General features: G+C 43.5%; 1 protein-coding gene across 1 annotated transcript in view; it reads right to left on the reverse strand.

Annotated features, from left to right (window-relative positions):
- Nucleotides 1–26,525, reverse strand: part of LOC135553159 (kinesin-like protein KIF6) — an 89,013-nt gene that overhangs the window by 54,447 nt on the left and 8,041 nt on the right. Inside the window, exons 3-5 of the mRNA XM_064985322.1 lie at nt 24,061–24,135; nt 6,404–6,551; nt 5,295–5,404 (exon numbers count right to left, since the gene is read on the reverse strand). Of these exons, the coding sequence (XP_064841394.1) occupies nt 5,295–5,404; nt 6,404–6,551; nt 24,061–24,135 (333 nt within the window). The remainder of the gene's footprint in view (nt 1–5,294; nt 5,405–6,403; nt 6,552–24,060; nt 24,136–26,525) is intronic.

The raw sequence follows: 26,525 nt of genomic DNA on the forward strand, positions 1-26,525 counted from the left end.
CTACCCCATTCCCAGATTCTATGTGATAGACAGACACAATCTGTATGCGTTCCAAATGGTACCATATTCCCTTTACTGTATAGTGCACTACTTTTGACCAGAGCTCTATGGGTGCACTATGTAGGGAATAGGGTGCCATTTAGGATGCAGTCTCTGAGAAACAAACAGTGGATGAGTTATTGCCCACATCATGTGACATCAAATAGAGATGGCTTGTACAGATGCTGGGTGTCACATCCTAGGCCACAACCAGCAAAAACATCCCACAGGATTGATTGACTGACAGGGTCGAAGAGGATGAGAGGGCTGAGTGAAAGTTTGAAATCATGCAAATGGGTGATTGACATGTTGTTAATACACATTTTACAAAAAAAAAAAAATCACCTTTATTTAACCAGGTAGGCTAGTTGAGAACAAGTTCTCATTTGCAACTGCGACCAGGCCAAAATAAAGCATAGCAATTCGACACATACAACAACACAGTTACACATGGAATAAACAAAACATACAGTCAATAATACAGTAGAACAAAATAAACCAAAAAGTCTATATACAGTGAGTGCAAATGAGGTAAGATTAGGTGAGTTAAGGCAATAAATATGCCATGGTTGAGAAGTAATTACAATATAGCAATTAAACACTGGAATGGTAGATGTGCAGAAGATGAATGTGCAAGTAGAGATACTGGGGTGCAAAGGAGCAAGATAAATAAATAAATACAGTATGGGGATGAGGTAGGTAATGTAGGATAGTTCTTGACCTTCCTTGCTAATGTTCGGTCATCAACGGTCATGATGACTTTACTGGGGTGCTATCCTTCTTAGCTCCCACTGGATATTACTGTGTCCCGATTCACTTGTATTTTTAAAAATTATGTATTAAACAATAGTGGATAGTACCTCCATCCAATGCTTGCTGACACCAATCAATGATCGTACCTTGGAAATTGTTGGAAACGGGTTATCATTGCGGGATCTTGTTTCAAATGTCAAAATGGACATGAATACTGATTCAGAATGCAATGACAGCGAACACTATAGGACAGGGGTTTTTGGCCCACGACCCCATTTTGATATAGTATCTGAAAATTAACACAACCCCAACCACGTGAAAAAAAATTGTAATTAAAAGCCCATGTTAACTATTTTATTTGGGGCTATGGTAGTCAATTGAAATCTAACAGTATTTCTGATTGTCTTCTCAACTCACTATCACATATTTCTAATGTGGGGCTATGACAGTCAATTGCAAATTAGTCTAACATAATGTATCTTCTCACCTCCACTAATGAGATGGGTGTGCTTGATGCATGTCTCGTAGGAGCTTCTCAAAGTCAGGGGGTGTGGTCGACAGTGCGCACCTCATCTCTGCGGTCACATCCAACCTACGTAGATATTTGATTTTAATGCAGACGAGAGCATTGAATCCAGCTTCATGCAGATATGAGCTGACAATATAATGCTGTTTCTGTTAGAAACATGCTATAACGACTCTGATCTTCGTCTGATGATGAGGAATAGGAATCATCGGACCAACACGCAGCATGGTAAGTGTTCACGAAACAGTCCTGTAAGGTGAAAAAACACAAAAACAGGAAACCACTACCCACAAAACCAATGTGAGCAAGAGCTACCTAAGTATGGTTCTCAATCAGAGACAACGATAGACAACTGTCCCTGATTGAGAACCATACCCGGCCAAAAACAAATAAATACAAAAACATTGTCACATCCTGGCCCAACCAAAATAGAGAATAAAAAGCCTCTCTAATGCCAGGGCGTGACTCCGGCCGCAAAGGTGCGTACTCCGGCCGCAAAACCTGACTCTAAAGGGGAGGGTCCGGGTGGGGGTCCCTTCTTTACGGCGGCGGCTCGGGTGCGGGACTCCACCTCAGTCTTGGCCCACTTAGGTGGCGCCTCTGAAGCGGGGACCCTGACAGCGGGCCCTGGACTGAAGACCCTCGTAGAGGGCGCCACTGGACTGAAGGGCGCCTCTGGACTGAGGGAAGCCTCTGGACTGAGGGTCTGCGATTCTGGCGGCTCCGGAGTGAAGGGCGACTCTGGCGGCTCCGGAATGACGGGCGGCTCTGGCGCCTCCGGACTGAAGGGCGGCTCCGGCGCCTCCGGACTGACGGGCGGATCCAGCACCTCCGGCCTGACGGGCGGCTCCGGCAGCTCCGGACAGACGGGCGGCTCCGGCAGCTCCGGAAAGACGGGCGGCTCTGGCAGCTCCGGACTGACGGGCGGCTCTGGCAGCTCCGGACAGACAGCGGCTCTGGCAGGCATACTTCCAAAGTTGTAGCAAAACGGCTAACAAAGTCAAGGTATTGAAGTGGCCATCACAACGCCCCTTACCTCAATCCGGTAGAAAATGTATGTCCATTTGGAAGACCCATTTGCAACCAAGCATTAACTTCCTGACTGACGTTTTGAGATGTTGCTTCAATATATACGCATAATTTCCACCCTCATGATGCCATCTAATTTGTAAAGTGCACCAGTCCCTCCTGCAGCAAAGCACCCCCACAACACGATGCTGCCACCCCCGTGCTTCATGTTTGGGATGGTGTTATTCGGCATGCAAGCCTCACACTCTTTCCTCCAAACATAACGATTGTCGTTATGGCCAAACAGTTCTATTTTTGTTTCATCAAACCAGAGGACATTTCTCCAAAAAGTACAATCTTTGTCCCCATGTGCAGTTGCAAACCGTAGGCTGACTTTTGTATAGCTTTTTTGGAGCAGTGGCTTCTTCCTTGCTGAGTAGCCTTTCAGGTTAAGTGGATATAGGACTCGTTTTACTGTGGATATAGATACTTTTGTACCTGTTTCCTCCAGCATCTTCACAAGGTCCTTTACTGTTGTTCTGGGATTGATTTGCAATTTTCGCACCAAAGTATGTTCATCTCTAGGAGACAGAATGAGTCTCCTTCCTGAGCGGTATGACGGCTGCATGGTCCCATGGTGTTTATACTTGTGTACTATTGTTTGTACAGATGAACATGGTACCTTCAGGCATTTGGAAATTTCTCCCAATGATGAACCAGATTTGTGGAGGTGAAGTCTTGGCTGATTTCTTTGGAATTTCCCATGATGTCAAGAAAAGAGGCACTGAGTTTGAAGGTAGAAATGTCCTTGTTTTTGAAAGGAAACATCAAATTGATCAGAAATACAGCGCAGATATTGTAAATGACTATTGTAGCTGGAAAAGGCAGATTTGTAATGGAATATATTCATAGGCGTACACAGGCCCATTATCAGCAACCATCACTCCTGTATTCCAATGGCACGTTGTGTTAGCTAATGCAAGTTTATAATTTTAGAAAACCCTTTTGCAATTATGTTAGCACAGCTGAAAACTGTTGTTCTGATTAAAGAAGCAATAAAACTGGCCTTATTTAGACTAGTTGAGTATCTGGAGCATCAGCATTTGTGGGTTCGATTACAGGCTCAAAATGGCCAGAAACAAATAACTTTCTTCTGAAACTCATCAGTCTATTCTTGTTCTGAGAAATGAAGGCTATTCCATGCGAGAAATTGCCAAGAAACTGAAGATATCATGCAACGCTGTGTATTACTCCCGTCACAAAAAGCGCAAACGGGATCTAACCAGAATATAATGAGCAGTGGGAGGCCCCGGTGCACAACTGAGTAAAAGGACAAGTACATCAGAGTTTCTAGTTTGAGAAACAGACATCTCACAAGTCCTCAACTGGCAGCTTTATTAAATAGTACCTGCAAAACGCCAGATGAGCAAAAGAGCATAGACACTGGGCAGAGGAAGATTGGTCTGTCCATAACAGTTTTCTCTATTCTAAGTTTGAGGTGTTCGGATGACAAAGAAGAACATCCATGAGACGCATAAAAATGAAAAGATGCTGGAGGTGTGCTTGACGGCATTTGTCAAGCATGGTGAAGGCAATGTGATGGTCTGCGGGTGCTTTGGTGGTGGTAAAGTGGGGTATTTGTATAGTTTAAAAGGGATCTTGAAGAAGGAAGGCTATCACTCCATTTTGCAACGCCATGCCATACCCTGCGGACGGTGCTTAATTGCAGCCAATGTCCTCCTACAACAGGACAATGACCCAAAGCTCAGCTACAAACTATGCAATAACTATTTCGGGAAGAAGCAGTCAGCTGGTATTCTGTCTATAATGGAGTGGCCAGCACAGTCACCGGATCTCAACCCTATTAAGCTGTTGTGGGAGCAGCTTGACCGTATGGTACGTAAGAAGTGAAATCTCTTCAGATTACCTCAACAATTTGACAACTAGAATGTCAAAAGGTCTGCAAGGCTGTAGTTGCTGCAAATGGAAGATTCTTCGGCGAAAGCAAAGTTTGAAGGACACAATTATTATTTCACTTAAAAATCATGTCTTCATCTTGACTATACTTTCTATTCATTTTGCAACAACTTTCTTGTATGTTTTCATGGAAAACAAGGACATTTCTTAGTGACCCCAAACTTTTGAACGGCAGTGTGTGTGTGTGTATATATATATATATAATATAATATAATATATACATAACACACACAATAACCTGATAGAGATGTATAGTTTGTATTAAAGGGGCATTCTGGAATTGGGAAAAACAACAAAGCGGTCCACTGCCACTGTTTTGTTAAACAGACGAGCAAGAGGGCTGGAGAAATGTAACCACTCAAATTCAGAGACAGAGCTATGGATACAAGGACTGACCGTCCATGAGATGAAAAGTATTGTTTTAGCCTACAGTGTTTGTTTACAATTGCATTGTTTACAAACAATGTACTAAAACAGGTGTACATTTTGAGATCTGATGGGATATGACAGTTGAACAAAGCTCATGAGGCATTTATAAATTCTTCAAGACTCAATGGTTAAATATAAATGTAAAGGTCATGGATGTACCAAGCCTGTATTGAATGGCACTCCAGTCTCTTTTCACATTTTTTAACACCTGATTGACTTAACAAAGGGGACATCTCAATAGGTGGTCTAGGTAAGTCATGACATAACACAAGTGGGGAGGTTGGGCCTTCCCTCTTTTGTTCTTCATTGCTCTTCTATTGTTTGTTAAGCAAGTGGGGAGTTCAATGACATCACGTCTTCCCATCAGCCCAACTCCTTGAATGCCCTACTCCATGAAGTTGTGTCTAAAAAAAACACTATTTTGCTCAAAAAACGTTTTTACCCTTTCGTGTGTGTACTGTATTTATACTTATCAACAGGAAAAGTTCAAAAATCACTGGAGGACTTCTTTAAGTGTACAAGCCTAATTAGAGTAAAGGAAAGGAAAGAAGGAGGTACTGACGGTAGGTCCTCCAGGCGAGAGGCCTCGTGCCGGGGGTCCAGCAGGTCATAGCCAACCTCGTTGTAGATCTCCAGGTAAGAGATGTGGGTGGTGTACACCATACTGCTGTCCTGTAGACAAGACAATACAATGACCCATTATGGTGGTTATGGTAACACATTTGAAGGTATCTTCATAAGGACATAACGCATTCATAAGCCATACAGGTACGTAATCAATCAATTTTAAAAAATGTATTATCCACTGCTAATAAAATAGTTGTAGTGTATGGGATATCCAAACTCATTTAGTTGCAAATATAAGTCAGTAATGATTGTTAGATTTTTATCTCTCTTATCTAGCTACAGAGGCGATATATCAAAAGCCAATTAACAAGTTCATTCTTGGCTTCTTCTGGTATGATTAAATTGGATATCATGCCATTTTCTGCATTTATGTCACTCACATCCTCTGGCTGAAAGCTGGCCTACACACTAGTGAATGTGTGCAATAGCCTAAACTTGACTGAAAATGGGTGTATTTTATTTACAGGCACCCAAAGCAGTTATATGATAAAAGCAGTCTCAACTGGAGTTACAGACTGATTAATATTGGCAACCCACAACTAAAGTCTTGCATAATTGCGTCAGAAGCTCAATTTATTTTCTGGGGGAGACATGATACTAGAACAAGGAGCAGAAGTAGGGTGGTAGCTCCACCCCCTCTCTCTGCAAGTTTTGGGCAAGTCTATGGGTCACATGTCCTCTCTCCTTGCAAAATTTGAAAGTGCAAGCACTGGCGAAATCGTGATTTGTCTAAATGATCAGTGTAAAAAAAAATCACTACACCTGAATAAAAGTTCCACATTAGATATAATTTATGTTACCTACCTCTGTCCACAAGAGATTACAGCATGATAGATGCACCACACACAATGCAAATCGCGAGGTACAGTATCGAAACACCCGCTACTTAGAATTTTTCAGTTTGTTAGCTCACAGCACAGCTGTTTTTGTGTGGGGAAAGTGTTGTCCAAAGTGAAAATGTAAGTAGAAGGAAAACTTCTCCCCTAAAGGAGTAAATCAGTATAATCCAAAATTATACAGCATTAGGCACATCACACGGCTGACCTGGCTGAAGTGCTGGTAAAGGTAAGAGAGCGTGCGAGGGATGATGCCCCGGTCACTGTAGCGCTCAGCGCCTCCTGTGATGGTGAAGGTCTTCCCGCTACCAGTCTGGCCATAGGCAAAGATGGTACCATTGTATCCCGACAATACACTGTCCAGAAAGATCAGAAACAAGGTGCAAACACATTTCACAGTAACTATACAGGTAATCGTATACAAAATACTATTCTGGTGACTTTAAATCATAAGAGTGGAAAGAGCAAGATGTTGTTATACTGTGGTACAACATTGCTCATCTCATATGTATATACTATATTCTAGACCATCTACTGCATCTTGCCTATGCCGCACTGATATATTTATATATACATATTCTTATTCATCCCTACATTTGTGTGCATATGGTAGTTGTTGTGATTTTGTTTGATTACCTGTTAGATATTACTGCATTGTCGGTACTAGAAGCATAAGCATTTTGCTACACTCGCATTAACATCTGCTAACCATGTGTATGTGACCAATCAAATTTGATTTGATTTGATACTGTTGTATCCAGCCCACATACTGCACAGACAAACAAAAAACAACATCAAGCTCAATGTGGCTTCTGGAGAGAGAACTTAAAGAGGTATTTCACTAAAAAATGAAAGTTTGTCAGATGTATTCAGACCTCAAAAGTAGACTAATGTCAAGCTGAAACCACATCTAATGACATTGAGTAGATCTAGCTATATGCCTCACTTAACCACTAAATTGAAAATATGAGTACTCTCTAATTTCCTAGTTTAATGTGGTCCTTATTTTTTCCATTCATTTGGGATTGAAACATATAGGCTAGATGGATCTACACAACCAATGTGATGGGACGTGGTTTCAACTTGACATTCGTCAACTTTGGAGATCTGAAAACATCTCACAAATTTGGATCGAAAGTGTAATGTTCTTTTAAATAGCAGGTAAGACAGAACCCAAATAAACATTTGTCCACCATTATGAGATGCAAATACAATGGTGTAACTATTCTATAAAGTACAGAGAAAGAGATGCCTCAACAGTCCTCAACTGGCAGCTTCATTAAATAGTACCCACAAAACATCAGTCTCAACGTCAACAGTGAAGGGCGACTCCGGGATGCTGGCCTTCAAGGCTGAGTTGCAAAGAAAATGCCATATCTCAGACTGGCCAATTAAAATAAGATTCAGATGGGCAAAAGAACACAGACACTGGAAAGAAGAACTCTGCCTAGAAGGCCAGCATCCAGGAGTTGCCTCTTCACTGTTGACGTTGAGACTGGTGTTTTGTGGGTACTATTTAATTAAGCTGCCAGTTGAGGACTTGTGAGGCATCTGCTTCACAAACTAGACACTCGTTGTGCACCGGGGCCTCCCACTCCTCTTTCTGTTCTGGTTAGAGCCAGTTTGCTCTGTTCTGTGAAGGGAGTAGTACACAGTCTTCTACGAGATCTTCCGTTTCTTGTCAATTTCTCGCATGGAATAGCCTTCATTTCTCAGAACAAGAATAGAATAGTTTCAGAAGAAAGTTTTTGTTTCTGACCATTTTGAGCCTGTAATCGAACCCACAAATGCTGATACTCCAGATACTAGTCCAGATACTGACTAGCCTAAAGAAGGACAGTTTTATTGCTTCTTTAATCAGCACAGTAGTTTTCAGCTGTGCTACTATAATTGCAAAAGGCTTTTCTAATGATCAATTAGCCGTTTAAAATGATCAACTTGGATTAGCTAACACAACATGCCATTGGAACACAGGAGTGACGGTTGCTGATAATGGGCCTTTTACGCCTATGTAGATATTCCATTAAAAATCTGCCGTTTCCAGCTACAATAGTCATTTACAGCATTAACAATGTCTACACTGTATTTCTGATCAATTTGATGTTACTTTAATGGACAAAAATGTGCTTTTCTTTCAAAAAGAAGGACATTTCTAAGTGACCCCAATCTTATGAACAGTAGTGTAAAACTTAGTACATTTGAGGTTTAAAAAGGCTTCTGATGTTTGTAATTTCCACGTGGATATGTCAACCCCTACAAAAATGTCCATTAATTATAATCCACATAATAATTCACTGTTGCTGCAGGATTATTTTCCCGCTGTAGCAAATTGGCTCAAATTAAGATCATAAATCTGTATGTGCTGCAGGCGGTGGCATTACCCGCTAGACCAGCCTCAGGCACTCAAGACACGTTGGTTTAAGTGGCGGATAGGGAGGGACCACCCCTGTCAAGCCAACGTTATCCCACCATTAAGAGGAAACCAACCTAAAACTCCCCGACACTTGATTGAATTGAAGCTGACACTATAAATCTACAGGAAAATATTGTAGCGAAAGACACACAGCGATGGCCACAGACAGACTGATCTGCCGGTGAGCAGGAATGTCTTGGTTGAGTGAAGGAGGGCCCAAACCCAGTCAGCAGGGTTTTGTGCCTGGTTGGTGTCTTGGTGAGACTATATTTTGGTTTGGCATTCAACAAGACACCACATGTGCAGAAGAGCGACATGGAATGGGAACCTGTAATTGAATGAAATGTAATTCCAAATGGATTGCTAAGGAAGGTCCGTGGGAAGGAAAGAAAGGTCTGGGGTTGGTTGGCAGAAAACCGGGCTCTTCATTGCGAAATTACAAATGACTGCAAAGGCATACATTCTGTCCTCTCCATGATGTCAAATTTAAGGAACCATATATCAGTTAATACACTTTATAGGCCTATAGCAATAGTATTAGTATTACACTCTGAATCATTGAATTGAAATCTTTCCAAAGATTTCAGCCTCAAGCTAGTTTTGTTTGGGACATTCAAACTCTTATTTTAGAGTGGTGAGCATTAGCTCATCCGCTCCTGTACGCCTTCTATGAAAACCTGCTGTACCATCTACAAAAAAGGAAAAAAATTGTCTCATTCATCAGTCTATACAAAAAAATACATCCATTCATTCATTAGAAGGGTGGGTTGCTCTGGCTGGGATGAACGTTGTTGGGCAGACACTATGGGGTGAGTTCCAAGTGTCCCCCTATTCCCTATAAAGTGCACTACATTTGAAGAGAACCCTATGGGCCCTGGTCAAAAGTAGAGCACGAAATAGGAAATAGAGGCCCTTTTGGAAACAGCTTATCCCTAACAAGAGTGACTCATGCCTGCTATGGGGAAAAGAAGAAAGACGGACACTGGTTCTGTGTCATAACGACAGGCCTAATGATGCGGCCTGGGCTCAACCACTTAAGCCTGGGTGTTTCCAAACACTTCTTCCTGTTTACACCCCGGTCTTCCTGGAGACGGACAAAGCCCTTCTTAGGGCACTTCACCATCCCTTAGACCTGCTCCTCTCTACTCTCTCTATTTTCCTCCACACCTCTTTATTTAAACTGTATTTTACCTCCTTCTCACTTCATACTGTCCTACCGAACTATGAACAATGTCACTTGTAGCCCATGGGGAGATAGTAAATTGGATTTGTGTTACGGCAATAATGAAAAGGGGCATATAAGTTACTGAAGCCCCCAGTGAGCACATCTGACCACTATGCAATTCAATTACTGCTAACATTCAAAGAAAGTGAAACAGGAAAATATTAAGGAAAGGGCAGTCAAGATATGGTAAGAGAAAGCTATAGAAAGTCTGCAAAGCTGTTTGTCCTGTACAAATTGGGACAGTTTTATAATGGATTATATTATTCTCCACTGTAACAGAAAGCCTGACAGAAAAACTGGAGCTCCAGTCCCTGGATAGAGTGGAGGTGCCAACCATTGAGGAGGAGGAGGGGAGACAGGTCTTCAAGAGAATCAAATCCAACAAAGTCTACTGAAGGAATGCTCAGATGAGCTGGCAGACATCTTTTGTACTCTCTTAAACAACTCCCTATCAGAACACACAGTTCCCTCACTCTTGAAGACATCTGAGATCCGACCCGTTCTAAAAAATAAACAATCCAGCGGAGCTGAATGACTATCGTCATGTGGCATTAACGTCAGTCGTTGTGAAATGCCTTGTGGAATGACGAAATACCCTTGCGGTCTCTGCCTGGCCAACTATGTCCACTGGGATTCTCTACCTCTGAGCCCATTCTGGTGGCTGACTCACTGGCTTGCTCTTCGCTCTTCCATTCTTCCTGTCCTCGGCTCATGCAGCGGGGAGATCTTTGTGGGCTATACTCGGCCTTGTCGCAGGGTAGTAAGTTAGTGGCCTGTTGGTGTGGGGGGCTGTGCTTTGTCAAGGTGTTTGAGGTTTCCTGCCTAGTTGTCCCTGTGCGGGGCTAACTGTTGATGTAACCTAGCCCCCCCATCTGTCTCCTGTATCTAAGCTGCAATAGTCTATTTGCTGAGCGACGAGGGTCAGTCTGTCAAATCTGGTGTAATTCTCCTGTGAGATCTTAGATATGCTCCCTCTAATTCTCCCATCTCGCCCTCTCTCCCCTCCCGGAGGATCTGAGCCCTGGGACCATGCCTCAGGACTGCCTGGTCCAAACTTCCATTTAAGAATAATGGAGGCCACTGTGTTCTTGGGGACCTCAATGCTGCAGACATTTGTTGGTAGCCTTCCCAAGATCTATGTCTCGAAACAATCTATTCTCGGAGCTCTACGGATAATTCCTTTGACCTCATGGCTTGGTTTATGCTCTAACATGCACTGTCAACTGTAGGATCTTATATAGACACGTGTGCCTTTCCAAATCATGTCCGATCAATTGAATTTACCACAGGTTGACTCCAAGTTGAAGAAACATTGAGGATGATCAATGGAAACAGGATGCACATGAATGAGCTCAATTTCGAGTCTCATATCAAAGGGTCTGAATACTTATGTAAATAAGGTATTTCTGGGTTTAATATTTAATACATTTGCAAACATTTCAAAAAATCCATTTTTCTTTTGTCATTATGGGGTATTGTGTGTAGATTGCTGAGGAATTGTTTTTATTTTATACATTTTAGAAGAAGGCTGTAACCTAACAAAATGTGGAAGAAGTCAAGGGGTCTGAATAATTCTAAGTTTGGACACACATACTCGTTCAAGGGTTTTTCTTTATTTTTACTATTTTCTACATTGTAGAATAATAGTGAATACATCAAAAACATGAAATAACACATATGGAATCATGTGGTAACCAAAAAGGTGTTAAACAAATCCAAATATATTTGAGATTTTTGAAAGTAGTCACACTTTGCCTTGATGGCATCCTTGCAATCTCTCAACCAGCTTCACCTGGATTAGTTTTCCAAAAGTCTTGAAGGAGTTCCCACAAATGCTGAGCACTTGTTGAATGATTCTCCTTCACTCTGCGGTCCATCTCATCACAAACCATCTCAATTGGGTTCAGGTCAGGTGATTGTGGAGGCCAGTTCATCTGATGCAGCACTCTATCACTCTCCTTCTTGGTCAAATAGCCCTTACAGAGCCTGGAGGTGTGTCGGGTCATTGTCCTGTTGAAAAACAAATGATAGTCCCACCATGCGCAAACCAGATGTGATGTCGTATCGCTGCAATATGCTGTGGGAGTCATGATGGTTAAGTGTGCCTTGAATTCTAAATAAATCACTAACAGGGGCTTTGATCCAAACTCATAGAAGACACACCCTTGTCCACTTACCCTCGCCTTATGCCCTTGGGGGAATCCCAGCGATCATATTTTTCAGCGGTCCAAATGATTAGCCAAGCAAGGGAAGTTTGCAAAGTAAGCCCTTCAGCACTCGTATTTAATGGAGTTTGTAAGTGTACAATTATGGTCACTTCGGGGCAAAAAAAGTCTGCCAAAACGTAAAACCTCAACATCAATATTTTCCTTCTTCAGAAGTAGCTAGGCAGGCTAACGTTAGTTAGCTACTTAATTTGCTAGCTATCATACATAGGGTGTATATTAATAATTATAGAGTTAAATTATTATTATTATAAGTAGAAATGCAATCATAATCGGCTGTAGCGCATATAAAGCACCCACAAGCTACTGGTGACTGAAAACACTATCGTCATGATGAACGAGTGACGAATTTCCGGACAAGGGCGATCCATTTAAAATGAATTCCTTCCTCCCTAGCCCCTTGCCTTGCAAGTGTAAACTCGGCAGACATCATGATGCGTTTGGAGGAAAAAGTGGGAGGCTTGCAAGCAGAATAACACCATCCCAACCGTGAAGCACGGGGGTGGCAGCATCATGTTGTGAGGGTGCTTTGCTGCAAGAGGGACTGGTGCACTTCCCAAAATAGATGGCATCATGAGGAAGGAAAAGTATGTGGATATATTGAAGCAACATCTCAAGACATCAGTCTGGAAGTTAAAGCATGGTCGCAAATGGGTCTTATAAATGCACAATGACCCCAAGCATACTTCCAAAGTTATGGCAAAATGGCTTAAGGACAACAATGTCAAGGTATTGGAGTGGCCATCACAAAGCCCTGACCTCAATCCCATAGAAAATGTGTGGGTAGAACTGAAAAAGTGTGTGCGAGCAAAGAGGTCTACAAACCTGACTCAGTTATATCATCTCTGTCAGGAGGAATGGGCCAAAATTCACCTAACTTATTGTGGGAAGCTTGTGGAAGGCTACCTAAAATGTTTGACCCAGGTTAAACTATTTAAAGGCTAAGCTACCAAATACTAATTGTGTGTATGTAAACTTCTTACCCACTGGGAATGTGATAAAAGCTGAAATAAATAATTAATTCTGACATTTCACATTCTTAAACTTAAGTGGTGGTCTTTTATTTGAACTAAGACAGGGACTTTTTTCTAGGATTAAATATCAGGAATTGTCTAAACCTGAGTTTACATACACCTTAGCCAAATACATTTAAACTTCCAACTTCAACTGTATATAGCTCTGGAGAAAATTAAGAGACCACCGCAAAATTATCAGTTTCTCTGGTTTTACTATTTCTAGGTACAGTGCCTTGCGAAAGTATTCGGCCCCCTTGAACTTTGCGACCTTTTGCCACATTTCAGGATTCAAACATAAAGATATAAAACTGTATTTTTTTGTGAAGAATCAACAACAAGTGGGACACAATCATGAAGTGGAACGACATTTATTGGATATTTCAAACTTTTTTAACAAATCAAAAACTGAAAAATTGGGCGTGCAAAATTATTCAGCCCCCTTAAGTTAATACTTTGTAGCGCCACCTTTTGCTGCGATTACAGCTGTAAGTCGCTTGGGGTATGTCTATCAGTTTTGCACATCGAAAGACTGAAATATTTTCCCATTCCTCCTTGCAAAACAGCTCGAGCTCAGTGAGGTTGGATAGAGAGCATTTGTGAACAGCAGTTTTCAGATCTTTCCACAGATTCTCGATTGGATTCAGGATTCAGACTTTGACTTGGCCATTCTAACACCTGGATATGTTTATTTTTGAACCATTCCACTGTAGATTTTGCTTTATGTTTTGGATCATTGTCTTGTTGGAAGACAAATCTCCATCCCAGTCTCAGGTCTTTTGCAGACTCCATCAGGCTTTCTTCCAGAATGGTCCTGTATTTGGCTCCATCCATCTTCCCATCAATTTTAACCATCTTCCCTGTCCCTGCTGAAGAAAAGCAGGCCCAAACCATGACGCTGCCACCACCATGTTTGACAGTGGGGATGGTGTGTTGCTTTTACGCCAAACATGATGTTTTGCATTGTTGCCATAAAGTTCGATTTTGGTTTCATCTGACCAGAGCACCTTCTTCCACATGTTTGGTGTGTCTCCCAGGTGGCTTGTGGCAAACTTTAAACAACACTTTTTATGGATATCTTTAAGAAATGGCTTTCTTCTTGCCACTCTTCCATAAAGGCCAGATTTGTGCAATATACGACTGATTGTTGTCCTATGGACAGAGTCTCCCACCTCAGCTGTAGATCTCTGCAGTTCATCCAGAGTGATCATGGGCCTCTTGGCTGCATCTCTGATCAGTCTTCTCCTTGTATGAACTGAAAGTTTAGAGGGACAGCCAGGTCTTGGTGGATTTGCAGTGGTCTGATACTCCTTCCATTTCAATATTATCGCTTGCACAGTGCTCCTTGGGATGTTTAAAGCTTGGGAAATCTTTTTGTATCCAAATCCGGCTTTAAATTTCTTCACAACAGTATCTCGGACCTGCCTGGTGTGTTCCTTGTTCTTCATGATGCTCTCTGCGCTTTTAACGGACCTCTGAGACTATCACAGTGCAGGTGCATTTATACGGAGACTTGATTACACACAGGTGGATTGTATTTATCATCATTAGTCATTTAGGTCAACATTGGATCATTCAGAGATCCTCACTGAACGTCTGGAGAGAGTTTGCTGCACTGAAAGTAAAGGGGCTGAATAATTTTGCACGCCCAATTTTTCAGTTTTTGATTTGTTAAAAAAGTTTGAAATATCCAATAAATGTCGTTCCACTTCATGATTGTGTCCCACTTGTTGTTGATTCTTCACAAAAAAATACAGTTTTATATCTTTATGTTTGGAGCCTGAAATGTGGCAAAAGGTCGCAAAGTTCAAGGGGGCCGAATACTTTATGTAGACAGTTGGAAACAGAGGGGAAGACAGGCAAGTGGGAGAACAGTAGGAATGGTGGATTTGGGGATTGAAACCCGGGGACCTACTCTAGTGGCGAACGTTACCACTCCACCTCAATACTAATGTTAAAAAAAAATGTTTTTGGGGGCTACATGTAAGAGAATAATCTTGAGAGAAACACTCTTCTCAGCAATAGCCTAGTTTACAAATTCTGGAAATGAGAAGTAAAAATGCATTCAAATGTAGGTGTGAAGTAAGAAAATGAGTATGTTGTGTCATCCATGGCTCTTCAACACTTAATGAATTTGCTGACCACTTCAATGTGTCCATAACATTGTCATCATTTTCTTATACATTCCATCTCCATTCATCACCAATGGTGGGGGGGGGTACATCAACAGGGCTACTCACACCTCTGATTTAACCACAGGTGAGACTGGATTTAAAAAGGTTAAGACCTTCAGGAATCTAGAACATTCCATTAGATCGCCGTAAATGTGAATCAAAAATCGGAATTCAACAGCTGAAGAAGAAATGTTTCACATTGGAGAAAGACAACCCATGGTTTGAATCAGTGCCCCAGAATGACATGGGGCTACATCCTGGCCCCGGAGCCGGAATCTATATGCTGGTAACTTTAAGAGTAACCGAAGACAGAAGGCTATGGTCTGAGTCAGGTCAAAGATATTTGAGCCCTGAGTCAACACAGACATCTCACATGTTGTTTAGATCTCCTAATACTGACGATAATTAAAAGCACTTGCATATTCCATAAATACCCCTATTATGAGTAAGAGGTGGAATTAGGACTAGAGCGCAGAGAGAGAAATTGAGCAGGGCAGGGGAGGAGAAAGGAAGAGAGAGAGAGAGAAACATCATTCAGATAACAACATCAAGACCTACATTTGATTGCAGGAAATTCCAAGTAAATGCTCAAGTCTTTGCCTTTCTCCCTTGGGGAACAAACCCTGATTTAGCCTAACCTTAGGACAAGGGGAAAACTCTCAGACACTATGTAAGAAGAGTAGCCAAACTCTGCCAAGTTTGAAAATACTGTCATTCATATTCCATTCACTCAGGTCAATGTAACAGCGATAGGTTTTGGCTATTACATGATACTCAAATGTTCCATATATCAATAATGAGGTTGCTACACCCTAGCCTATGAATGAAAGTTTACATTGAAGGTGCACACAGGCAGAGAGACATTTTTGAGGTGACAGACAGAGACACATGCAGACAATGACATTCAATACTGCCTTGCGCACTCTTCCCTGCATCGAGCTGATATAAACTCAGCAAAAAAAGAAAAGTCCCTTTTTCAGGACCCTGTCTTTCAAAGATACTTGGATTTTTACGAATTAACTTCACAGATCTTCATTATAATGGGTTTAATAAACACTGTTTCCCATGCTTGTTCAATGAACCATAAACAATTAAGGAACATGCACCAGTGGAACGGTCGTTAAGACACTAACAGCTTACAGATGGTAGGCAATAAAGGTGACAGTTATTAAAACTTAGGACACTAAAGAAGCATTTGTACAGACTCTGAAAAACACCAAAAGAAAGATGCCCAGGGTCCCTGCTCATCTGCGTGAACGTGCCTTAGACATGTTGCAAGGAGGCATGAGGACTGCAGATGTGGACAGGGCAAGAATTTGCAATGTCCTTTCTGTAAGACGCCTAAGACAGCGCTACAGGGAGACAGGACAGACAGCTGATCGTCCTCGCAGTGGCAGACCAGGTGTAACAACACCAGCAAAGGATCGGTACATCCGAACGTTACACCTGCGCGACAGGCACAGGATGGCAACAACAACTGCCCGAGTTACACCAGGAACGCAGAATCGCTCCATCAGGGCTCAGACTGTCCACAATAGGCTGAGAGAGGCTGGACTGAGGGGTTGTAGGCATGTTGTAAAGCAGGTCCTCACCAGACATCACGGGCAACAACATCGCCTATGGGCACAAACCCACCATTGCTGGATCAGACAGGACTGGCAAAAAGTGCTCTTCACTGACGAGTCACGGTTTTGTCTCACATGGGGTAATGGTAGGATTCACATTTATCGTCGAAGGAATGAGCGTTACACTGAGGCCTGTACTCTGGAGCGGGATTGATTTGGAGGTGGAGGGTCTGTCATGGCCTGGGGCTGTGTGTCACAGCATCATCGGACTGAGATTGCCTGCAATGTAAACAATCTCAATGCTGTGCTTTACAGGGAAGACATCCTCCTCCCTCATGTGGTACCCTTCCTGCAGGCTCTCCCTGACATGACCCTCCAGCATGACAATGCCCCCAATCCATACTGCTCATTATGTGCATGATTTCCTGCAAGACAGGAATGTCAGTGATCTGCCATGGCCAGTGAAGAGCCCGGATCTCAATCCCATTGAACACGTCTGGGACCTATTGGATTGGAGGGTGAGGGCAAGGGCCATTCCCCCCAGAAATGTCCGGGGACTTGCAGGGGCCTTGGTGGAAGAGTGGGGTAACATCTCACAGCAAGAATTGGCAAATCTGGTGCAGTCCATGAAGAGAAGATGCACTGCAGTACTTAATGCAGCTGGTGGCCACACCAGACTGTTACTTTTGATTTTGATCCCCCCCTTTGTTCAGAGACACATTATTCCATTTCTGTGAGTCACATGTCCATGGAACTTGTTCAGTTTATGTCTCAGTTGTTGAATCTTGTTATGTTCATACAAATATTTACACATGTTAAGTTTGCTGAAAATAAACACAGTTGACAGTGAGAGGACGTTTCTTTTTTGCTGAGTTTATGTGAGTCATAGATAATACTCTAAATTGTACAATTCCCAAATTGTAACATATATCGTATGAAAACAAGCCAGTTATCTAATAGGCTTGCCTACATCTGTGGTTACCAACCTTTTCTGAGTCAAGATCACTTTAAGTCCAAATGAAAGCTCCGAATTGAATTTTAAAAACATGACTTAAAAAGCATAAGCAATACTAACCAACTAAAAACTGGTTAATTGGCTAATGTTGAGGTTTGTGCACTAGGCTAACCAGGCCCAATATATTTCTTGGCTACACCTGAATTGCCCTGCCAATGTTGTTCTTCTCAGACCACTTTGAGATTATATATACAGTACCAGTCAAAAGTTTGGACATACCTATTCATCTATGTTTTAACTATTTTCTACATTGTTATGAAAACATCAAAACTATGAAATAACACACATGGAATCATGTAGTAGGCAAAAAAAAAGAGTTCAAGTCAACTACTTATATTTTATATTTGAGATTCTTCAAAGTAGCCACCCTGTGCCTTGATGACAGCTTTGCACACTCATGGCATTCTCTCAACCAGCTTCATGACGTAGTCACCTGGAATGCATTTCAATTAATGGGTGTGCCTTGTTAAAAGTTAATTTGTGGAATTTATTTCCTACTTCTTAATGCGTTTCAGCCAATCAGTTGTGTTGTGACAAGGTTTTACCCTATTTAGTAAAAGACCATGTCCATATTATGGCAAGAACGGCTCAAATAAGCAAAGAGAAATGACAGTCCATCATTACTGTAAGACATGAAGGTCAGTCAATATGGAAAATTTCAAGAACTTTGAAAGTTGTTTCAAGTGCAGTCGCAAAAACCATCAAGCGCTATGATTAAACTGGCGTTCATGAGGACCACAACAGGAAAGGAAGACCCAGAGTTACCTATGCTGCAGAGGATAATAGTTACCAGCCTCAGAAATTGCAGCCCAAATTAATGCTTCAGAGTTCAAGTAACAGAAACATCAACCGTTCAGAGGAGACTGCGTGAATCAGGCCATCATGGTCGAATTGCTGCAATGAAACCACTACTAAAGGACACCAATAAGAAGAAGTGGTAACTTAAGGGAAACTTAAATCAGTTCTACCAAATCTCTATCAACATGTTAAATGTGCAACCAGAGGTGAAAATAATTCAAGATCACCTGTACTCCACATACAGAGACGCGTACAAAGCTCTCCCTCGCCCTCCATTTGGTAAATCCAACCACAACTCTATCCTCCTGATTCCTGCTTACAAGAAAAAATTTAAGCAGAAAGCACCAGTGACTTGTCAGATGAAGTAGATGCTAAACTACAGGACTGTTTTGCTATCACAGACTGGAACATGTTCCGGGATTCTTCCAATGACATTGAGGAATACACCACATCAGTCACTGGCTTTATCAATAAGTGCATCGAGGACGTCGTCCCCACAGTGACTGTATGTACATACCCCAACCAGAAGCCATGGATTACAGGCAACATTCGCACTGAGCTAAAGGGTAGAGCTGCCGCTTTCAAGGTGCGGGACTCTAACCCGGAAACTTACAAGAAATCCCGCTATGCCCTGCAACGAACCATCAAACAGGCAAAGCGTCAATAAAGGGCTAAGATTGAATCATACTACACCGGCTCCGATGTGGCAGGACTTGCAAACTATTACAGACTACAAAGGGAAGCACAGCCACGAGCTGCCTAGTGACACGTACTTGCCAGACGAGCAAAATCACTTCTATGCTCGATTCGAGGCAAGCAACACTGAGGCATGCATGAGAGCTTCAGCTGTTCCGGACGACTGTGTGATCACGCTCTCCATAGCGAGCAAAATCACTTCTATGCTCGATTCGAGGCAAGCAACACTGAGGCATGCATGAGAGCTTCAGCTGTTCCGGACGACTGTGTGATCACGCTCTCCATAGCCGACGTGAGTAAGACCTTTAAACAAGTCAACATACAAAAGGCTGCGGGGTCAGACGTGCTCCAGGCATGTGCTGGCCAACTGGCAGGTGTCTTCACTGACATTTTCAACATGTCCCTGAATGAGTTTGTAATACCAACATGTTTCAAACAGACCACCATAGTCCCTGTGCCCAAAAACACAAAGGCAACCTGCCTAAATGACTACAGACTCGAAGCACTCACGTCCTTAGCCATTAAGTGCTTTGAAAGGCTGGTAATGGCTCACATCAACACCATCATCCCAGAAACCATAGACCCGTTCTAATTTGCATACCACCCAAACAGGTCCACAAATGATGCAATCTCTATTGCACTCCACACTGCCCTTTCCCACCTGGAGAAAAGGAACACCTGAGAATGCTATTCATAGACTACAGCTCAGCGTTTAACACCATAGTACCCTCAAAGCTCATCACTAAGCTAAGGAACCTGGGACTAAACACCTCCCTCTGCAACTGGATCCTGGACTTCCTGACGGGCCGCCCCCAGGTGGTGAGGGTAGGTAGCAACACATCTGCCACGCTGATCCTCAACACTGCAACTCCCCAGGCGTGCATGCTTAGTCCCCTACTGTACTCCCTGTTCACCAATGACTGCTTGGCAGGCATGACTCCAACACCATCATTAAGATTGCAGACGACACAACAGTGGTAGGCCTGATCACCGACGAGACAGCCTATATAGGGTACAGTCGAGGTAATAATTTGTACATGCAGGTATGGGTAAAGGTTGGGCGGTGTCAATGTAAATAGTCCGGTGGCCATTTGATTAATTGTTTAGCAGTCTTATAGCTTGGGGGTAGAAGCTGTTAAGGAGCCCTTTGGTCCTACACTTGGCACTCCGGTACTGCTTGCCGTGCAGTAGCATAAAGAACGGTCTATGACTGGAAGCTTTGACAAAAACATTTTCTCTGATACAGCCTAGTATATAGGTCCTGGATGGCAGGAAGCTTGGCCCCAGTGATGTACTGGGCCATACGCACTACCCTCTGTAGCGCCTTGTGGTTAGATGCCGAGCAGTTACCATAACAGGCGGTGGTCAGAATGCTCTCGATGGTGCCGCTGTAGAACTTTGAGGATCTGGAGACCCATGACAAATCTTTTCAGTCTCGAGGGGGAAAAGGTGTGTCTCGCCCTTTCACGATTGTCTTGGTGTATTTAGACCATTATAGTTTGTTGGTGATGTGGACACCAAGGAACTTGAAACTCTCAACCCGCTCCACTACAGCCCCATCGATGTTAATTTGGACCTGTTCTGCCTGCCTTTTCCTGTAGTTCACAATCAGCTCACATTGAGGGAAAGGTTGTTGTCCTGGCACTACACTGCCAGGTCTCTGACCTCCTCCCTATAAGCTCTCATCGCTGTGGGTGATCAGGCTTACCACTGTGTCGTCGGCAAACTTAATGTTGGAGTCGTGTTTGGCCACGTAGTCGTGGATGAACAGAGAGTACAGGAGGGAACTAAGCACACACCCCTGAGGGGCTCCAGTGCAGAGGATCAGCGTGGCAGATGATATGTTGCCTACCCTCACCACATGGGGGAGGCCCGTCAGGTAGTCCAGGATGCATTTGCAGAGGGAGGTGTTTAGTCCCAGGGTTCTTAACTTAGTGATGAGCTTTGTGGGCACTATGGTGTTGAACGCTGAAATGCAGTCAATGAACAGCATTCTCACATTGTTGTTCCTTTTGTCCAGGTGGGAAAGGGCAGTGTGGAGTGCGATTCAGATTGTGTCGTCTGTGGATCTGTTGGGGCGGTATGAGAATTGGAGTGAGTCTCGGGTTTCTGGGATGATGGTGTTGATGTGAGCCATGACCAGCATTTCAAAGCACTTCATGGCTACCAACGTGAGTGCTACGGGGCGGTAATCATTTAGGCAGGTTACCTTCGGCACAGGGTGCTCTGCTTGAAACATGTTGGTATTCCAGACTCGGTCAGGGAGAGGTTGAAAATGTCAGTGAAGACACTTGCCAGTTGGTCAGTGCATGCTCAGAGAACACATCCTGGTAATTTGTCTGGCCCTGAAGCCTTGTGAATGTTGACCTGTTTAAAAGGTCTTATTCACATCGGCTACAGAGAGCGTGATAACACTGTCGTCCGGAACAGCTGATGTTCTCCTGCATGCTTCAGAGTTGCTTGCCTCAAAGTGAGAATATAAGTAATTTATAAGTCGTCTGGTAGGCTTGTGTCACTGGGCAGCTTGCGGCTGTACTTCCATTTGTCGTCCGTAACAGTTTGCAAGCCATGCCACATTCCACATGCATCGGAGCCGGTGTAGTACATTTCAATAACCCTGTATTGACGCTTTGCCAGTTTGATGGTTCCTCAGAGGGCTTAGCAGGATTTCTTATGAGCGTCCGGGTTAGAGTCCCGCTCCTTGAAAGCGGCAGCTCTACCCTTTAGCTCAGTGCAGATGATGCCTGTAATCCATGGCTTCTGGTTGGGGTATGTACGTTCACTAGGGGGACGACATCATCGATGTACTTATTGATGAAGCCAGCAACTATACTCCTCAATGCCATCGGAAGTATCCCGGAACATATTCCTGTCTGTGTTAGCAAAACGGTCCTGTAACTTAGCATCTGCATCCTCTGACCACTTCCTTATTGAGCGAGTCAAATGGTACTTCCTGCTTTAGTTTTTGCTTGTAAAAAGAAAGCAGGAGGATAGAGTTTCGGTCAGATTTGCCAAATGGGGGGCGGGCTTTGTACAAGTCTCTGTGTGTGGATTTAAGGTGGTCTAGAGGTTTTTTTTCCCTCAGGTTGCACATTTAACATGTTGGTAGAAATGAGTTAAAACGGATTTAAGTTTCCATGCATTAAAGTCCCGGCCACTGGAAGCGCCGCCTCTGGATGAGCATTTCTTGTAAGCTTATGGCCCTATACAGCTTGTTGAGTGCCGTCTTAGTGCCAGCATCGGATTGTTGAAAAATATAAATGAAAAGTCTTGGTAAATAGTGTGGTCTACAGCAATCAGGAGATACTCTACCTCAGGTCGAGCAAAACCTTAATGTTAGATTTTGTGCACCAGCTGCTTTTAACAAATAGACAGACTGTAACCCCTTGTCTTAACAGGCGCAGCTGTTCTATCTTGCCGAAGGAACGAAAACCCTGCCAACTGTATGTTATCCATGTCGTCATTCTGGCACAACTCTGTGAACATAATATATTACAGTTTTTAATTTCCCGTTGGTAAGATATCCTTGATCAGAGCTCATCCATTTTGTTATCCAATGATTGCACGTTGGCTAATAGGACTGATGATAGAGGGGGTTTACGCACTCGCCTACAAATTCTCAGAAGGCAGCCCAACCTCCGACCCCTTTTCTCCGTCTTTTCTTCACGCAAATGATGGAGATTTGGACCCGTTCCCGAGAAAGCAGTATCTCCTTCACGTCGGACTCGCTAAAGAAAAAATCTTTGTCCAAGTCGAGGTGAGTAATCACAAAAGTTATTTTCGGTCATAAATTGAGGAAGCAGCAACATTATGTACAAAATAAGTAAAATAATAAGTTACAAACAATGTGAAAAATCGCACAGAAATGGTGGTTTACTGGTAAACTTCAAACATTTCCTGTAATATATCCTCCCTTTGCAACCCTAGTCACAACTATTACTGAAGAGCACTAGAAATTGGGGAGGGGAAGCCCAAAAACTGGGAAATCTATATATAGCAGCGCAAAAATGATGATGAGCTTCGGCGAAGGATACCCGCTGCATTGCGGCGTAAGGCTTCTCGCATGCACAGGATAGCAGAGTGTGCGACCCCATCTGCTTGCTCACCACTTTGTGGTTTGGACCAAAAATCACAGCCTCCCTTCATTTCCATCCCCACACTAGCTCAGCTTACTGTCAGAGCAACGTGCTACCCGTCAACATGCCTGGTGAAGTCTGTGTGGTCCGGGCTTTGCTTTAACACTGAACAGGGGCCCTAGCGGTGAACAAATAGTGTGTAGGTGATCATTGTTCCTGAGCACTGTCTCAAGATCAGTTTTCCTTTAATTTTTTAGGGTTTGAGGTAAAAGAAGCTGATCCTAGATCTGTCATTAGTGGCTATCGGTTTTCAACCTCTTTTTGGTGGAGAAGTTAGGCCCACCTTAAACATTTCATCTGTATCTATAAGTCTAAGTAGTAATCTTGACTGGGAAGCACAGTTTAGAATAGAATGGACCACAGACAATGGAGAAAGCAACTGTACTTGTGTTGAAACACCCCAATAGGGATTCACACTGCCAAAACAGTGCCTGCCTACAATTGTTGGTAGTTTTCTTTTGGTCATCCAGTTATTAGGTCTACCTTCAAGAATGTCAGATATCCAACACAGTAGCTTGTTAAAATGGTTAGCATGAAATTAGAACAAAACATTTCAAAGATTCACTCTAAACTTGAAGTTCAAAACAAGTTAAAGGGTGTATCACCTGTCTGCCACTGGCTTGGCGATGGCTTCAAATATATCCTCTTGCTTGACTGTTTGATCAAACACCTCTTGGAACCTGAAGGGAAGTGGGAAAATAAATGAGTTTCCACACACTGTACTTTAAATAGAGGAGAAATCCTATTCTCGCTATACACCAAGTCACTTGGCTCTGTCATAACCTCACATGGTCTCTCCTATCATTGCTATGCAGACGACACACAATTAATCTTCTCCTTTCCCCCTTCTGATGACCAGGTGGCGAATCGCATCTCTGCATGTCTGGCAGACATATCAGTGTGGATGACGGATCACCACCTCAAGCTGAACCTCGGCAAGACGGAGCTGCTCTTCCTCCCGGGGAAGGACTGCCCGTTCCATGATCTCGCCATCACGGTTGACAACTCCATTGTGTCCTCCTCCCAGAGCGCTAAGAACCTTGGCGTGATCCTGGACAACACCCTGTCGTTCTCTACCAACATCATGGCGGTGGCCCGTTCCTGTAGGTTCATGCTCTACAACATCCGCAGAGTACGACCCTGCCTCACACAGGAAGCGGCGCAGGTCCTAATCCAGGCACTTGTCATCTCCCGTCTGGATTACTGCAACTCGCTGTTGGCTGGGCTCCCTGCCTGTGCCATTAAACCCCTACAACTCATCCAGAACGCCGCAGCCCGTCTGGTGTTCAACCTTCCCAAGTTCTCTCACGTCACCCCGCTCCTCCGCTCTCTCCACTGGCTTCCAGTTGAAGCTCGCATCCGCTACAAGACCATGGTGCTTGCCTACGGAGCTGTGAGGGGAACGGCACCGCAGTACCTCCAGGCTCTGATCAGGCCCTACACCCAAGCAAGGGCACTGCGTTCATCCACCTCTGGCCTGCTCGCCTCCCTACCATTGAGGAAGTACAGTTCCCGCTCAGCCCAGTCAAAACTGTTCGCTGCTCTGGCCCCCAATGGTGGAACAAACTCCCTCACGACGCCAGGACAGCGGAGTCAATCACCACCTTCCGGAGACACCTGAAACCCCACCTCTTCAAGGAATACCTAGGATAGGATAAAGTAATCCTTCTCACCACCCCCCCCCTTAATGATTTAGATGCACTATTGTAAAGTGGCTGTTCCACTGGATGTCAGAAGGTGAATTCACCAATTTGTAAGTCGCTCTGGATAAGAGCGTCTGCTAAATGACTTAAATGTAAATGTAATGTAAATCATTACTTCTATGCAGAGCAGTAAATTAACACTTTGGACCGGGGTTACAGCCTGGACTGAAAATACTGTTCGGTAAGATTCTCCTCTAAGCATGCTTTTTAGTCCAAATGTAGGCTCAATCGAAGTCCAGGAAACCAGCCCATGATCTCCAGTAGGCCAATACAAAGGACAAGCAAAAAAAGGATTTTGAGACGAATATTTGAGACAAATATCTTATTAAATAAACCAAAAACGTAAACTGAAGAACGTACTCCTTAAAAGGGGCAATCGGTCACCAGCCGCTGATTTGGTAAACAGCTGAGGGATGGGGATAGAGAAATGTAACCACTCTAAAATTCATAGACAGAGCTATGCCCCTGTTGCTGCTATAACAGCCTCTACTTGTCCGGGAAGGCTGTCCATGAGATGTTGGAAAATTTCTGTTGGGACTTGCTTCCATTCAACCACAAGAGCATTAGTGAGGTCAGGCACTGATGTTAGACCTGGCTCGCAGTCGGTGTTCCAATTCATCCCAAAGGTGTTCGATGGGGTTAAGGTCAGGGCTCTGTGCAGGCCAGTCAAGTTCTTCCACACAGATCTCAACAAACAATTTCTGTATGGACCTCGCTTTGTGCATGGGGGCATTGTCATGCTGATACAGGAAAGGGCCTTCCCCAAACTGTTACCACAAAGTTGGAAGCACAGAATATCATTGTATGCTGAAGCATTAAGATTTCCCTTCACTGGAACTAAGGAGCCTAGCCCGAACCATGAAAAACAACCCCAGACCATTGTTCCTCATCCACCAAACTTTACAGCTGGCACTATGCAGTCGGGCAGGTAGCGTTTTCCTGGCATCTGCCATACCCAGATTCCTCTGTCAGACTGTGAAGTGTGATTCATCACTCCAGAGAACGCATTTCCACTGCTCCAGAGTCCAATGGCGGCAAGCTTTACACCACTCCAGCCGACGCTTGGCATTGAGCATGGTGATCTTAGGCTTGTGAGGGTCTCCTCGGACTTGGAAACCCATTTCATGAAGCTCCCGACAAACAGTTCTTGTGCTCATGTTGCTTCCAGAGGCAGTTTGGAACTCGGTAGTGAGTGTTACAACTAAGTACAACAATTTTTACACACTACGCTTCAACACTCGGCGGTCCCATTTTATTTTTTATTTTATTTCACCTTAATTTAACCAGGTAGGCTAGTTGAGAACAAGTTCTCACTTACAACTGCGACCTGGCCAAGATAAAGCAAAGCAGTTCAACACATACAACGA

The sequence above is a fragment of the Oncorhynchus masou genome, chromosome 2, assembly GCF_036934945.1.
Source record: "Oncorhynchus masou masou isolate Uvic2021 chromosome 2, UVic_Omas_1.1, whole genome shotgun sequence".
NCBI lineage: Eukaryota > Metazoa > Chordata > Actinopteri > Salmoniformes > Salmonidae > Oncorhynchus > Oncorhynchus masou.